Source organism: Anopheles stephensi, chromosome 2 (genome assembly GCF_013141755.1).
Source record: "Anopheles stephensi strain Indian chromosome 2, UCI_ANSTEP_V1.0, whole genome shotgun sequence".
NCBI classification, from domain to species: Eukaryota; Metazoa; Arthropoda; class Insecta; order Diptera; family Culicidae; genus Anopheles; species Anopheles stephensi.
Window position 1 is genome coordinate 35791660 of NC_050202.1, and position 14452 is coordinate 35806111.

The 14452-nt window shown below is 45.3% G+C and overlaps 4 protein-coding genes across 5 annotated transcripts; 2 read left to right on the top strand and 2 right to left on the bottom strand.

Moving 5' to 3' along the window:
• The first annotated feature begins 2441 nt into the window (after positions 1 to 2441).
• LOC118504226 (CD151 antigen) lies at positions 2442 to 7782 on the top strand. The gene is made up of 4 exons (XM_036038441.1): positions 2442 to 2666; positions 6494 to 6733; positions 6810 to 7205; positions 7304 to 7782. Exons 1-4 carry the CDS (start codon positions 2604 to 2606, stop codon positions 7685 to 7687), a joined length of 1083 nt encoding a protein of 360 aa, XP_035894334.1. The 5' UTR covers positions 2442 to 2603; the 3' UTR covers positions 7688 to 7782.
• Positions 6405 to 9198, bottom strand: LOC118504225 (putative elongator complex protein 4). The gene is made up of 3 exons (XM_036038440.1): positions 8901 to 9198; positions 8718 to 8833; positions 6405 to 8649 (listed from the first exon to the last, which is right to left on the bottom strand). Exons 1-3 carry the CDS (start codon positions 9049 to 9051, stop codon positions 7819 to 7821), a joined length of 1098 nt encoding a protein of 365 aa, XP_035894333.1. The 5' UTR covers positions 9052 to 9198; the 3' UTR covers positions 6405 to 7818.
• Positions 9199 to 9309: 111 nt separating this feature from the next.
• Positions 9310 to 11883, bottom strand: LOC118504223 (origin recognition complex subunit 3). Its single transcript, XM_036038439.1, has 4 exons — positions 11795 to 11883; positions 11128 to 11726; positions 9682 to 11055; positions 9310 to 9609 (listed from the first exon to the last, which is right to left on the bottom strand). Exons 1-4 carry the CDS (start codon positions 11846 to 11848, stop codon positions 9513 to 9515), a joined length of 2124 nt encoding a protein of 707 aa, XP_035894332.1. The 5' UTR covers positions 11849 to 11883; the 3' UTR covers positions 9310 to 9512.
• Positions 11884 to 12171: 288 nt separating this feature from the next.
• On the top strand, positions 12172 to 13472 carry LOC118504228 (transcription factor MafK). Of its 2 annotated transcripts, XM_036038444.1 has the most exons (4): positions 12172 to 12428; positions 12533 to 12647; positions 12803 to 12838; positions 12940 to 13463. In XM_036038444.1, exons 2-4 carry the CDS (start codon positions 12609 to 12611, stop codon positions 13303 to 13305), a joined length of 441 nt encoding a protein of 146 aa, XP_035894337.1. In that variant the 5' UTR covers positions 12172 to 12428; positions 12533 to 12608; the 3' UTR covers positions 13306 to 13463. The 2 variants fall into 2 exon arrangements, with proteins under 2 accessions (XP_035894337.1, XP_035894338.1); XM_036038445.1 differs by lacking the exon at positions 12803 to 12838 and having other exon boundaries at positions 12178 to 12428; positions 12940 to 13472.
• The last annotated feature ends 980 nt before the right edge of the window (positions 13473 to 14452 follow it).

Here is a 14452-nt window from a genome sequence, read left to right on the forward strand (position 1 = left end):
AAATGCAATTCATTGTGTGGGATAGTTTGGACATGTAAAGTAAATCTATTAATGCAGTTCAAGTTACCCATTTGTGTTCGCTAAACTTTGCCAAACAAATTAATTTAACTTTTATTCACTTTTAGTACAGCTTAAGTGCACCTTTGATAGTTGTGCAGTCGAGTCTCTTCCATACGAGACTCAATAGCGGTTGGTTCGAGAGCAAGCATTGTACCGAATTCCTGTGGATTCAAGAGGTTTTGTGAGTTTTCTGAGAAATGGAGTTAATTATTGACATATTAACAAGCAGCAAGCCAGACTCCAATATTTGCTGCATGGTCAAGATCTGATCGCTGGTTGTTTTTCCTTCACAGAATCCTCTCCGTTAGTTTTCAACTATTTTTTCCACGAATGAGATAAAATGATTTTGTAGCAAGAGGGAGGCTTGTAGGTTGAATTCAACACCGTTATTTTTTTTTTTTTTATTATACCCCTGTAAGTACTGCACTCCAGCTTGTCTTCAATCTTGTAAATTGACAAAGTATCGATCCTGTTCCAACAGGATCCTGTTATTCAACACCGTTATACCCCTGTAAGTACTGCACTCTAGCTTGTCTTCAATCTTGTTAATTGACAAAGTATCGATGCTGTTCCTATACCTCAGTAATATGTTACAGCGCCGGTCTTCACACGACAAGGTTGGAGTTCCAATCCCACCCGATCCTTTCCCATTCCCATGTAGTGACGTCTGCCTAACCAACTGCGTTGTATCAATACATGTATTAAACCAAAAATGGCGTTTATAACCTATTAGATCGTTAAGCCAAGAAGAAGAAAAAGATATCTTCTCTTCAGTTCGGTAACTTGTTTAAACTCAACGTCGAATGTCCTTTGAGGACGACCAATTCTGTGACTTAGCCTCCAGAGCACGATCATCTAATATTGATATCGTTCCTCTCGACTGCATTGTTCCTTTTGTACATTGGATTGCTTTTGTTAGATCACCGATTACCCTTGCTAGGTTTAGATCTATATTCGCTTCGAAACCGTTGGGTCGTTGATCGGTTTTTGATGAGAGAAGATGGGACTAAAATAAAATTGTCACAACGTAGGAGAACGCTGATAAACAAATGACTACCGCGACTAACACTTCGTATGAGAGAGAGCCGATCCGAACAGCCCTTTTGTACTAATTTATCTTGCAGGATCAATGCGATAGCAATCATATGCTATCTTTTTTAGCTACCCGTTAGTATAATTATTCCCTGGTTCCTGGATTATCGCACACTAATTGCGTACGTGATTTTAGGATGTCCTAATTTGACGCAATTGCATGAACTTAGAGTTTATTGTTAAGAGGAGGTTCGAAAATTTACTCAACAAAACGTTAGAGAACCTTAAAGAAGGATGTGACTTTTGTTTATTAAAAGTATGCGAATACATCTGTGGTATTTCTAAATATATAAAATTAGTAGCTCTTTGTAAATTATTTGATAAAATCTGTAATGCTTAACTTGCACTCGTGTAGCTTATCCTGATCATTACGTGGCATCAATCCTGTCGTAGGGGAATGGGTACGTTCTAACAATTCGTCCTTTGTTTAAGGTTGTTGCTAATGATTATTAGATGAGGTTCATGTCTTCGTTAAATATTTATTTATGGTTGCGACCTGAGGTGTCTAGTCGTACACCACAGCCGTAACGGCCATATATCGACGTAGGCATTACTTCTTATCATTAATCCTTATCCATTTTTTTTAATTTCTAAGTGAAAAAATCGTTCCTATCAATCCATCGTAGGGGTATGAGATGGGACCCACGATCATAACAACCTCGAAAGGTCTTGGCCAGCTTTTTCTGGCTTCCTTCGGCTACGTGCATTAGTTAGTCAAGTCCTGCACACGAACAGGCGGTCCCCGGACGAGATTCGATCCTCTATCCTGGAGACTAGCGCCGCTAACCAAATGTCCATATTGTCCACCCGCTTCACCACCTGTTTCAGTGCTATCAAGGAGGTTCCTTCTATCAATCAAAAGAGCCAGTGAATGGCATGTTTTTTTTTTTTGTTCATTTACAATTCGCCGTTTTACACTGTATTGATATCCACTCTGTTGCCCAATGTTTTGCGTACATTTACACCACGTGCGATGTTAACGCCTGCACCCGCACGTCTCGGGCGCGTTGCGTGCCGTTGCGGGTGGTTCCACCAACGGAAGCGAAAATCACGTTCCTCCGGGCTCCGGGGAGTTGGTCGTATCACAGGGCGGCTTTTTGTGTTAAGCTCTCCGTAAGCATTCCCGCAGCGAGCGAGAATTTGGACCAGGCTAGACCGAAACATTCACGCGCTGGTCCGAATCCGTCCGAACCGCCGTGCGTTGTTTGCGTTCGCGCGTTCTTGCCGGTGATTCCGGCGCTTACGCCACACAAATATGTAACGGCTCCGTGCGCACCGGACGCAGTCGGTGATGATCAATGTGGCTTGTCCAGTGTGCGTCCACCAGTCCACCGGTACCGGTGTGTCGGCAGTTCTTTGTCAGCATTCGTGGTGCAATGATCGTAGCAACCAAAGTACGAGCCGTTTAGGGGATTCATACACATACTCATTCGACGCGCCATAGCATTACCATGAAGCTGAGCAAAGTGTTTAATCACAAGTTTGTGCTGGCAAGCTGCAACCTAATATTCATGGTAAATTATCGTGTCCATCATACATGTACCGTGTTGTATTACGGGTTTTGTGTGATAGCTCGTGTCTGCTACCGCTATTGTTGTGGTCGCATTGTGTTGTTAGAATGCGATTTGAAGGAATAACAAAATGAGTGATATTTCAAGAATTAAAGTGCAATTTTATATAAATATTTCATTCTATTCAACGAAAAGTTCTTCAGTGAAGAGTGTGGACAGTTCGGTCCGCTCGAAGTTAAATGCAATCCCCCCAAACGATCGTTCCACGCCATATGACACTCCACTAAACACCGTAACACTGACAACAATCACAACAAAAACCTCCCCCCGAGTCGCGCAGCGTAAAACAAAATCAACTGCAGAATAATGGAAAATGTAGTAAATGCAGTACGGTCGAGTGATTTTAAAAGCGTACCCTGTGAAGTGAAGTTTTAAGCGTAGACCGGACAACCCATCTGCGTGTGCTACACTTCGCGGACAAACACTGCCCAAATAACGCGCCGCCATCCGACAGGGAGTGCATTTCTAGTTGTTGTCGGGGGGATCTAGCAGCCATTGGGAAAGCTGCAGAAAGATTACAAAATTTATGTGTAAATGTGGACGAAACAGACACCAATTAGAAGTACGTGAGTGCTTCGGTATCGGTGTGCTCATCATAAATCGAAGGAAGCCATGGGGAGCAGCAGCATCGCCTGTGCCGGCGTTGATGTTACTGAGCATGCGAAGGGGTGCGCGCGCAAACTGTTGGCGCATAATAAAAATGCATGATGCGCGCAATCGCTTGGGTGAAAATCGGAACACAACAGAACGCGCAAAAACAAAAGCCAAAAAAAGGAGAAGGCGGCAGCTAGTAGTATGTGAACCCTTGCTCTAAACTGTAGTCGTTCGTGACGGTATGTTTTTAGCTGCGGCTCACACTGCTATGCTGCTGCGTTTGTGGCAGATTTCCACTTCATAATGCGTGAAATTGTTATCGAGAAATCAGCTTCCATTGCTGCGAAGAGTAACATCTGTATGAATGTGGATTGATTGTTGTAAATTAAGTGACTCATTCTGTTTGCCAGATCACATTCTCGCTCGCTCTACTCACTGGGCTTTTGGCCTGCTGCAACAATCCTCGATATCGCTCACGGTCTAGTGCCGTCATTTGGCAATCCATGTGTCATCGCCATCTTCCTATGTCCATTTGGATGGTCTAATAGGACTTTACGGGCTGGGTGTCTTTCGAAGCACGACAGTGAGATCGCATCTCGTGGAGCTCGCTATTGAAACGACTCCTCGATTGTCCTTCCACATACACAAGGAGCCAAAATTCCTTCGGAGTAGCAAAAATTGGACAGGGTACATGTCTCAGAGACGTATGTGAGTACTGGGACCAAACATATTCTAAAGGTCCCAGCTCTTCTTAGGTAGCATGACCAGTTGGCAGGCAGCACCCTTGCTGACTTTTCACCCCTGATAGGTGATGTTTTGGACGATTTCAAAACTGCGGTTCCCCTGCGTAAATCAGTGTATTTCAGCAGAGCCGTGGGTGCCGCTAGCTCAATCCTTTGGTAAGCTTCTGCTATATAGGAGAGCCTCAAACCAACGCTGTCTATGCCATAATCGTGTGCCAGAATCGGAATTGATTTAAAGAAGATCGTCCCCGAAGTTTCTACCTCCCAGTCACAATCACGGATGGACCTCTCCAGCGTCAGATTGACGAGAAGTCGGACAACCCCATTATACTCAACTAACTAGAACGATGGAAAACCGTACTTTTCTGTGGATTCATTTTTAATTTTTCCCATGCCGTCCCATCGAAAAATTTCCATACGATCCGGTCTAATTTCGTGCAGTGGTATACCCACCGATCGGTGCTTAATGTATGCATGTGGGACACACGTTACACATGCTCGATCACGTGCTGTTTTTGTTTTGTTTTCACGACCCACAGTGGAGAACTTGTGCATGGCGGCACTGTCGTCTATTCGATGTAATTATTTATTGGACAGCATTTGAGAACAAGAGCATCATTCTATGGTCAAGTCCGCTCCGGATGCGGTGTAAAGCGGGTACGGTTGATGTCAACGCACCTTAGTCCACTATACACGTTTAACTTAGATGTGGTGCAATTGAAACATGGTGCATGCAACGAGTGACATAGCCGCTTGTGTTCTAACTATTGTAGAGCTTGATTGAAGGCTTCTGGGCTACAACGATCCTAGAAAACGCAAAGTTCTTAGGTCTTATGGGGATGACTTTGGAGGATGATACCCCTGAAAAACAAGATGCCTTAATAAACCGAGTTCTTCGGGCAGTGAGATCCCTAGCACGATGGGACTCTTTGGACGACAAAGACCTCTTGAAAAACGCTGTGCTTTATGCGATCGATACCCTTTGATTGACTAGTTCTTTAGACGACGAGACGCTGTGAGCTTGTAGTGCTCCTTGGCGATACCTTGGATTGAGCTTCTAGAACCAGCTGGAGCACATCGGCACCAGTGGCAATCAGCTAGTTGTAAACCTGCTAAGGCAACTGGTGCCGGTATCTAGCTGATCCGACATCGGTTGACATACTCTACCATGCTCACTAGTTGGATTAGTAGTAGAGTGGTGGTCTGCGGTTGCTCGACTCCTGGCCCGTCTGGCTTCCACCTAGCGAAAATTTACGAGTTGACTTATACGTATTCTGTAACATGGAAAACTGGATCGACTCACCGGTTCTGCTCTCCGCGATCAGCCTTTTCGGCACGGTGAGAAGACGCCGAGCTAGGGGATTAATCGGCGTAAATGAGCGCCGTTCCCGTTTCGGTTGCTCTGATCCGTTTCTTGCCATGTGTGGTTCAAATTCAATGTTGTGGGAGACCACTAAGACCGCAACCTGAGTTCTGTGAGTCCTTGGCACTAACGAGACGTCCTAGGCTTGATCAGTTCCTTGTAATATAGCTTTAAGTTGCTTCAACAGGGTCGCGTGATTCGTTGCATTAGCACATTAGGTTAACAAATTAACAAGTTCCTTTGACGACTAAGCTGTTTGGACGACAAATGTCCCTAGTGCGACGAAGCTCGTTGCATGAGAGATTTTGTAATCGTCGAGGCCCAATACAGAGACCTTTGGGCGGCCAGACGAATTGAATGACAAAGCCTTTGGCATTCAGCTGGATCCAGACCATTGGCTTTTCATCAGTTCTTTAGGACCTATCCTTGGCTTACATTCCCTAGAAACTCGCCGATCCATTGCCAAATGCTTCTTAACCGCTTCTCTCATTCTCTACTGCGTTGATGCGTTGAATGACTACGCCGAATTGTGCTATGAGCATCTATGGATGAGGACCCTTGACATCGGACGACAATGATGTCCTTCTTTGGATAAGGAGGATTTTTGAACCAGGAGGTTCGTTTGACGAAACGAGCCTTTGGACGAACAGGCTTTTTGACCAAAGAAGCTCCTGCTTAACTGACGAAGCTCCATTGTACAGTGATACTGTGGGGTTCTTTGGACTAGGTCCCTTGCACAGATGCAGGTTACGCTTGAAGACTCCAAGGTACTTGATCCGCCGCTACCCTTGTGCGGGGACGTTTGTTGGTCAACGAGTCCTCTTGGATGTGGATTTTTGTCCGACGATGTTTCTTTAAAGGGCTATAATCCTTGTACGACGAGATGTTTTAGCCTTGGACTTTCAGGGTTTATTTTTTATTTTTTTGGTGACAAGGTTTGTTGTGGCCGATTTTCTTTCCATCTATAAATTAAACGTGTGATTTGTTCTTCGTTTTTTGCTTATATAAACAACGATCAGTCTCAACTTTATCCACATATTTCAATGTTCGATGTATCTATGTACTTACAGCTGTGTGGAATAACGCTGCTTTCCACAGGTTTCTACCTATTCACCGATTCCCCACGGATACTGCTGTCCCGATTGCTTATATCAGCCTCTGACCAACAACGGACGCCCCTGTCTGAGCTAGAGCAGCCGCTATTTTACTACGTTGCATTCGCTCTCACTACGGCCGGGCTTGTGGCTATCATTGCTTCCCTGTTAGGATGTTGGGCAACCTGTATGAATACGTACTGTGTTTTAACCATGGTAATTTCTTCCCTTTTTACGCTGCACATGAACATGTACCACTAATCTTAACGACCGATGTTCCTTCTGCTCGTAGTACTTTCTGATCATTCTGTCGCTATTGATAGCGGAGTTTGGCGTGTGCTTGATGATCACTGCCTGGCCACAGTGCCTGGGATTGAACCTCAACGAAACTGCGATGGTAAAAGCGCTTCAGGCCAACTACGGTGTGCCGGGAAATGAACAGTTTACCGCAGCAATGGATTTGGCGCAAACGATTTTCGAATGCTGTGCCATCAACACCAGCATCAACTACGACACAGCCCTGTGGAAGCTGCAAAGCTTGGGCAAGAAAGAGCTCACCGTTCCGCTCACGTGCTGCAAGCTGGTGAATCGGTTCGAGTTTACGGCCTACCTAGACCCCGTGCCGGTAAACGGGACGCTGTGCCAGGCACTCCAACCACAGGATTATGAGAAAAGTCGACATCTGGATGTAAGTTGGTACATCATTAGTGGCTTATTAATAGCTTACTGTAAAACCTCATAGCAAATGAATAATGTTTTACACACTTCTTTCCATGACGGACACAGGGCTGCCTGCACAAAATTGAGGTGTGGTACCGTGAACAATACTTCCTGTTTCTTTGCGCTGGATTGATTGTGGCGGTGGTTGAGTTTTGCGTACTGCTCAGCATTATTCTCAGCTGTACCAAACTTCCCCGGAAGAGTCAGGTGCCGCAAATGCTGCGTACCCTTCCATTGCCACACATTCCCATCCCAGCAATGCCGGCGAATCGACGTGTCCGGGACAACATCTACGAGCACGAGCTGCCGTCGCCCATCGCCGTACCAACGATCCGGGAAGCGTACCTGCAGTCGAAGGAGTACAGCAAACAGCGGTCCGATATGGCATTCAACAACAACAACAACAACAATTCCCACTACTATCAAATCTCCAAGAGTTATCTAGTTTAGGGAGAGGGTAACATTTCAAGGCGTATTTTTTTAATTTCATACATGTTAAGGCGTGAATAAACGAATGCTGATTCGAATTACATCTACCGTACGTACATTATTCGTTTCAACAGTGTATTTTTGCCCGAAAGCTAAAAATCTAGCCTATTTTTCATCCCTGCACTAGCGCAGCTGAGTGTGGGCATTTGCACCTTTGCCCGACTATCTTCATCTACAATATCCGGCGGAAGGTGCAATTTTTCAATCACAAACTTGCTTCGCTTCAGCTTGAATGCTAAATCGCGCGTTTTAGGATGGAAGGAAGCCAAACTATTGAACGGAGCTATTTTCGTAATGTTCAACAAGCCATGGTACTCTTTGAAGACAGGATTTGCCTGCTCTTCCATTTGGCCGGCAAAAGCTTCCAGCTCGAAGGAAAAATCGAACAAATTTATCACTCGCTTGTACAGGTGGAAATCGTCCAGATGGTGAAACAGATGCAGCGGCACAGTAATTAAGCAGACAGACAGCGTGTTTCGTACGATGGCTTTAAGGAGGGCGATAAAGCGTAGGAAATCGCCGGAAAAGTTCTTATCGTACCAGGCTGGGGAGCCGATCGAGTTTAAGCAAATTCGAAGCACATTTTTAGTGCCTTCGCCGGACGTCGCGTTGAACTGCTGTTCGCTTGCTTTGCGATGGATGCAGGACAGCAGGGATGCGTAGTGCGGATTGTGGAACGAACCGATCCCACCATCCGGCCGTTCGTCTCCGTTCCAATAGGTGATGTCTTGCGTTAGTAATGCCGTTGAAGGGATTGTTTTGGTTAGATCGAAATAGTGTCCGAGCGCTGTGGATGACTTCTGTTCCGAATCTACCGGTGCTAGTTGATTGTATCGAAAGGCAATTCGCATGGTTTCGGGTTCCTGCTCAGCTCTACTTTCAACAGATGTGGTCGATTCCACGGGTTGAGGCAATTTTTCAACCTATAAAGACAGTTGATCATAAAAAAGGTAAGCTTTCAGGTTTAACATGAGGTAGATGAGAAATTTACCAACTGTAAAGGATCTTCCTCCAAAGACGCTACCAGCAGTGGATGTTTGTTTACGATTCCTTCCGCAAGAAAGTACTTGGACAGCACTCGGGAATAGTTTCCATGTTTGTCTTCTCCTGTTTAAAGCGATACGATAGTATTGCCGCGCGCTGCTGCTTCATGCGGAGGGGCAGTCTTACTCACCGATAGCGATGATGGAACCGATGGGAAACCCACCGCCAAAAACGTGGTCTAATGACGGGTTTCCTAGCGAAATTACCGACTGTCCCGAGTGTACAGACAGCCGGGTCCCATTAATATTTAAAGCTCGTCGACGCTTAACAAACCCAGACATTTGGAAACGTTCGTTTGTTTGATTTTATTGCTTCCAAGGGCCGGCACAGCGTTTTCACGATAGCTGAATGTTTACACATGGGGAGCAAGGTGAACATACCACCAACACTGTAGCAACCTTGTGCAAAAAGTGACAGCAGCGCGGACCGAAGCTTTTTCGCCGAAGCTCTCGCTGTGCGTCCCAGTGAAAATGCTAAGGCAATAGGATGGAAAACAATTTTGAATTGTCCGTTAACCGCCAAAGAAACTTTTTCGCGTATTTTGATTTCTTTGTTCAATAATAACCTTTACTTTTACATACACTCTAACACACACATCGTACTTAAAATAGTCTTTGATGACCGAGAGCCCCAACATGTAATTGAATAGATGATCGCGAACAACAATTTTATGCGATACGTACACCGGCTGGTACACCGGTTGCAACCTTATGTGTTGTTCAACATTTTCATTTCGCTTGTTTCACCACGTAAGCCTTGTAACATGATCGGTTTTAGTTTTGGACGTTTTAATGAAACCTAGAAACTGCATCTCTGCCACTACCCTAGTGAAACGAGCCCTGGAAGGGATGAATACAAACATTATCGTTCAAAATGCACCTAATACAACGGAAAAACAATGCTATACTTACTGAATGATTGGATCCACTTGTTGCTCCGACCCATCGTTCCTGCTATCATCGTCGAGAATCGTACGGAACGCTTGCAGCCAATCGAAAAGATTTATCATACGGCCACACTCCAAATGCAGTTTGTAGGCTATCGAGAGATCCGGCAGCGAAGGAACAATGCAGGACGATTCGTCCAGCGTGCAGCATTCACACTGCATGTAGTGTTGCGGATTGTTCAGTGCGATGTGAATGGCCGCCCTAGGAGCGCCAACGATGTGCTGCCGAAGGTAGGTACTATCCTTGTAAATAAACAGTTCCACCAAAGGCACTGTTTCGCTTGTTGCCGGACGCAGGTATCGGCGGAAGATACGTTTTACGAAATAATCCATTATGTTTTCAATCGCTTGGCTGACAGCAGACTCGCTCTTGGAATGTTTCGCTGCCGTAAGCAACTTTTCACGCAACTCTTGCCGTCCCATGTGAGGTGCGAGAAAAGTAGATTTGTCCTCCTGTGTCTCGGCTACGATTGGTTCGTGCCTGGCCTCTACTAGCTGGTCAGATAAGCCAACCAGCTCGTTTGCCATTACTTCCACCGGTGCTACATCGTACACCAAACAACCTTCGATGCTTAGCTGGTCGTTTCGTTCTACCCACGCCAGCACGACGTACAGCACCTGCTGGATCTTCTGCAGCATTTCTTCCTTCGACAGAAACGACAGCAATTGGATGCACTCTTTGAATTCGGGCAGGGCGGTCACGTCCGCAGCAACACACCGACAGTACAGTTCGCGAATTCGTTTTCCCAACGGTGCCTTCGGAAGGTCGCCGACCAACGTTTGCAGTATGTGCAGTGCACAGTGGAAGGTAAACCAATAGTTGTGCACCTGCATTATCAGTGGCGTTAATGATCGCTTCAGGTAATCGTCGTCCGTAAGCAGATCTATGACCTCCTGCGGGTTTTTCAGCGACTCCACGTAAGTACGAAACGATGGCAACTGCCGTATTTGCTCCAATTCCGATGACGACAGTACGTGGATGATTGCATTCAGCTCGCTCTCGTCGTCGATCACCGCGCTCAATGCATTGATCGACTTTTGATAGTAATGGTCCATCAGGGCGTACTTGAAGCCTTGGATGAATCCGTTAACGGAAAAATCGTAAAACAAAAAAATATCCACCAGCAACTTGAACACTTTGCTCGAAAGATGGAACGGGCAGTAGGGCGTGAGCAGAACTTCGTCCAGAATGTTGTTTAGGTTGGTAGTGGATGGTTCGGATTGGAAAACGGAAATCTTAATTTTGCTTGTCACGTGATACGGCAGCACACTGTGGATGGTTGAAATATCGGTAGCTACCCCAAACACCAGCACAAAGGGGAGCTGTGTGGCGTACGAGCTGAAATGTAAGGAGAATTCATATGGAATCCAACTATTCGCTTTCGATGTGGTTTTGTGCGTCGATACTTACTCTAGAATAATGATCAAATCTTGCAGAACGGCTGTATTGAACAGCTCAAAGTCTGGCACAATAAGGATAAGATTGGGTTTTGCATCACGTTTGCCATGGGTTTCAAGGTACCATGCCTGCAACACGTCCAGATTGAGCTGGTTTTTACGGAAGCGCTTTTCCACGCTCCTATCGCTCGACTGGCTCTCGACGCACTTCTCAACGATCGTTTCGACGGCTTGCTTCAGGTTTGTTCCATCTCGCGCCGGCAGCAATACCACTATCGAGAAGGTGTTGTTTTGGATGTCTTCCGCCAGCTTTTCGAACTGGGACAAATGGTCGTTTTGATTGAAGCCAGTCAGCAGCGCGGCGGTAGGCAGACAACCTTCGTATTGCAGCGACTTCTGGCATCCTTCAATGAACTTCAGCAGGTTACCAATGATCTTGCTGTAGCTGCTTGTTTGAAGCTTTATAATCATATTTTGCAATCGATCCCAGTGTTTTTTGTACACTTGAAACCATAGCTGGCTGTTTGTGTCGGCGTCCAGTAAGCTATTGGCTGGTTGCACTTTTTTGCGTCCTTTCGCACGTGTTGTTCCATTTTTAAACACAAACACACCCTGGTAAAGGAAAGCATAGATAATAAGCTGCAGTACAGGATAGGTTTTTTTCACAACACAATACACACCTTTGATACGGAATTTGTGGCGTCCATCGTGTGAGCGGCGAACGTTGCTTTCATGCTACCGTAAACAAAACAGAAGATTAACTTTGAGAAAAGGCGCAACTTTCAACCTTCAGTGAACGGCGAACGTGCCCCATTTAAGCGGGTCTCCGACAATTGAAGTTTGGCCCGTTTATACTGTTCCGTTGAACATAAATATTATGTTTAAATGCCCTGTCGTTGTCGCTAGAACCCTAAATTTGTGAAGTTTTGCTTTTCTTAGTGATGAGCTTCTTCAAAAATAAAAATTCAATTAGGATGTGCCCCATAACATACGGATATGCATTTCACAAAATCAATTAATTCCGACAATAGTTGACAGTCGAACAAAATGTCAGAATGCTGCACATGACGCAGCCTCTCGTTTCAAGGTCTTTGCTTACAAATAAGATCAGCAACAAACTTTTGCTACCCTTGATCTTGTAAATAAGAACGTATATCGGTGAATACGAGCTGTTACAACAGTTCAAAGTGCCGAATTTTATCAAATAGTCCCACGTCGTTCAGTGCGTTTGTGATTCGGTTGGTAAAGTGTGAAGTTAGAAGTTCGTTGGCGTTGTGCATTTGCTCTAATACATACATCCGTACCAGGGTTAGGGTACGTACAAGCTCAAAGCACTGGATAATGAATCCAGCATGACTTGCAGTTTCCTTTATTTCTCTGGCTGCCCACAAAACTTACGGCTCTTTTTTACCTTCCAGCGTTTGGCGGCCATTTTCGATAGCTGCACTTCGATCGATATAGCGCTTTGCTGTGCGTCTGCCCGCAAGAACTAACATGCCACAGGAAATAAAGCGCGAGCGGAAAAGTACACAGGTAATGTTCAATGTGTGGCCGGCGACAATGATTCTCTCTGTGTAGTGTGTCGTTAACGGTGAATGCGTAGCAATTGTCGCCCGTCTATTCTTGTGCTTACTAGCTGTTCATCTCATAACCCATTCCAACCTGTATACCACTTTCTGTATTTGTAGTCAATGATGCGCCCGAAATCAATTCACTGGAATGAAGTAATTATCCCAAAACTCGATGCAGATCGAGCGTACCGCTCCTAACTGAACCATCTTCCGCGTGGTGCTTAACATTCCCGTTGTTCAACCATATTTTGCAGGCACCCTTGTCCCCGTGTCCCATCCCGGATATTAGCGACGATGAGCTGGTGTCGATAACGGTGCGCGATCTCAACCGTACGCTGAAGATGCGAGGTCTCACCCGCGAGGAAATTGTTCGCATGAAGCAACGGCGCCGGACGCTGAAAAACCGCGGGTACGCTGCCAGCTGCCGGATAAAGCGCATCGAGCAGAAGGATGAGCTGGAGACGGAAAAATCGCAAGAGTGGCGAGACATGGAGCTGATGCACGAGGAAACGGGCCGGTTGCAGGAGGAGGTGGATTCGCTGCGGAACAAGTACGAGGCGTTGCGGAAATTTGCTCTGTCGAAAAAGATTCCCCTTCCACCGGAACTGGATGTGCTGTAAAAGGAGAAAAAAGCAAAACGGAACGGCCAATGTGCCGGGAAGTTGAATGTAATTAATGTAAAGTAGACTGTCTTTTCTTTTTAGCTAGCATGCTTCTTAAACTAAGTACACTTAAAATCTGTTTTATAATAAAAGATAATCATTCGAAGGTAGACTAACGCACAAGACATTTAATTTTAGCATTTTCCACAAGCATGACGTCATGTCAAAATACAAGTCATGCTTCCAGAAAAAAAAAAATCTCCCCCCTGGTGATAGGTAGATAGCCCGTGAGCGTTAAGATGGGCATATTATCTTCAAAGATGGTACGAGGGTTGAAGTTTAAATGAAAAAGACAACATTTACACAAGCTCCACCCATGGCGCGCGTGAGTGTTCTGTACGGACGGAAAAAATACATCATATCACTGTATCAATGTTTGATAAGCTTATCAAGGCACATTGTAGGAACCGTTGGACTGTTTATTAAAAATAGCTTCGCCTTCGACCGTACATATTGTTACCGTATTGTCGTGCCAATACATGCTAGAACATCAAGCTGGTCAAAACAACACAGAATCAATTCCCGGTGTAACGGTTAGAATTCGGCGCGAAACATTGCATAATGCAGTTGGGCAGAAGCTCGTTTTCGATGTGCCGAAAACATCCTGCATGCTGCTGACCAAGAAAATGTAATAGGGGTCGGCAGTCGAAGCTAGTAGGATGGGATTCCGATTGTGGGCTGCTACTACTACTATTGAAGATGATACGTAAAAATAAAACTATGAAACAAGCACGGCACGGTGCGGCCACCTAGCTACCTTTGAGTGCGGCTTTAAACAAATGCAAAAACTATTTCACGATCAATGCATCCGTGATTTAGGGCATACCGATACCACCCACCAACGCCACCCGTCACACACAGCTCAGTGAGTTGATTCGTAAGTTGGCCGATGAGATACCTTCTGCCTACTGAACTTTGGTATGGATGAGGGTATTCGTTATCGAATATTTTGTCCACTACCCCATTACTGACGTTCGAGCCTAACACGGAACATATTTAAAAAGGTCCAGGAAGTTGCTGCATGTCGATGCCTCTTTACTTGCGTTAAATACTGAGAGTAGTTTACGTCCAAAAGTTAGGCCATAATTTCGTTAAACATTTTCCA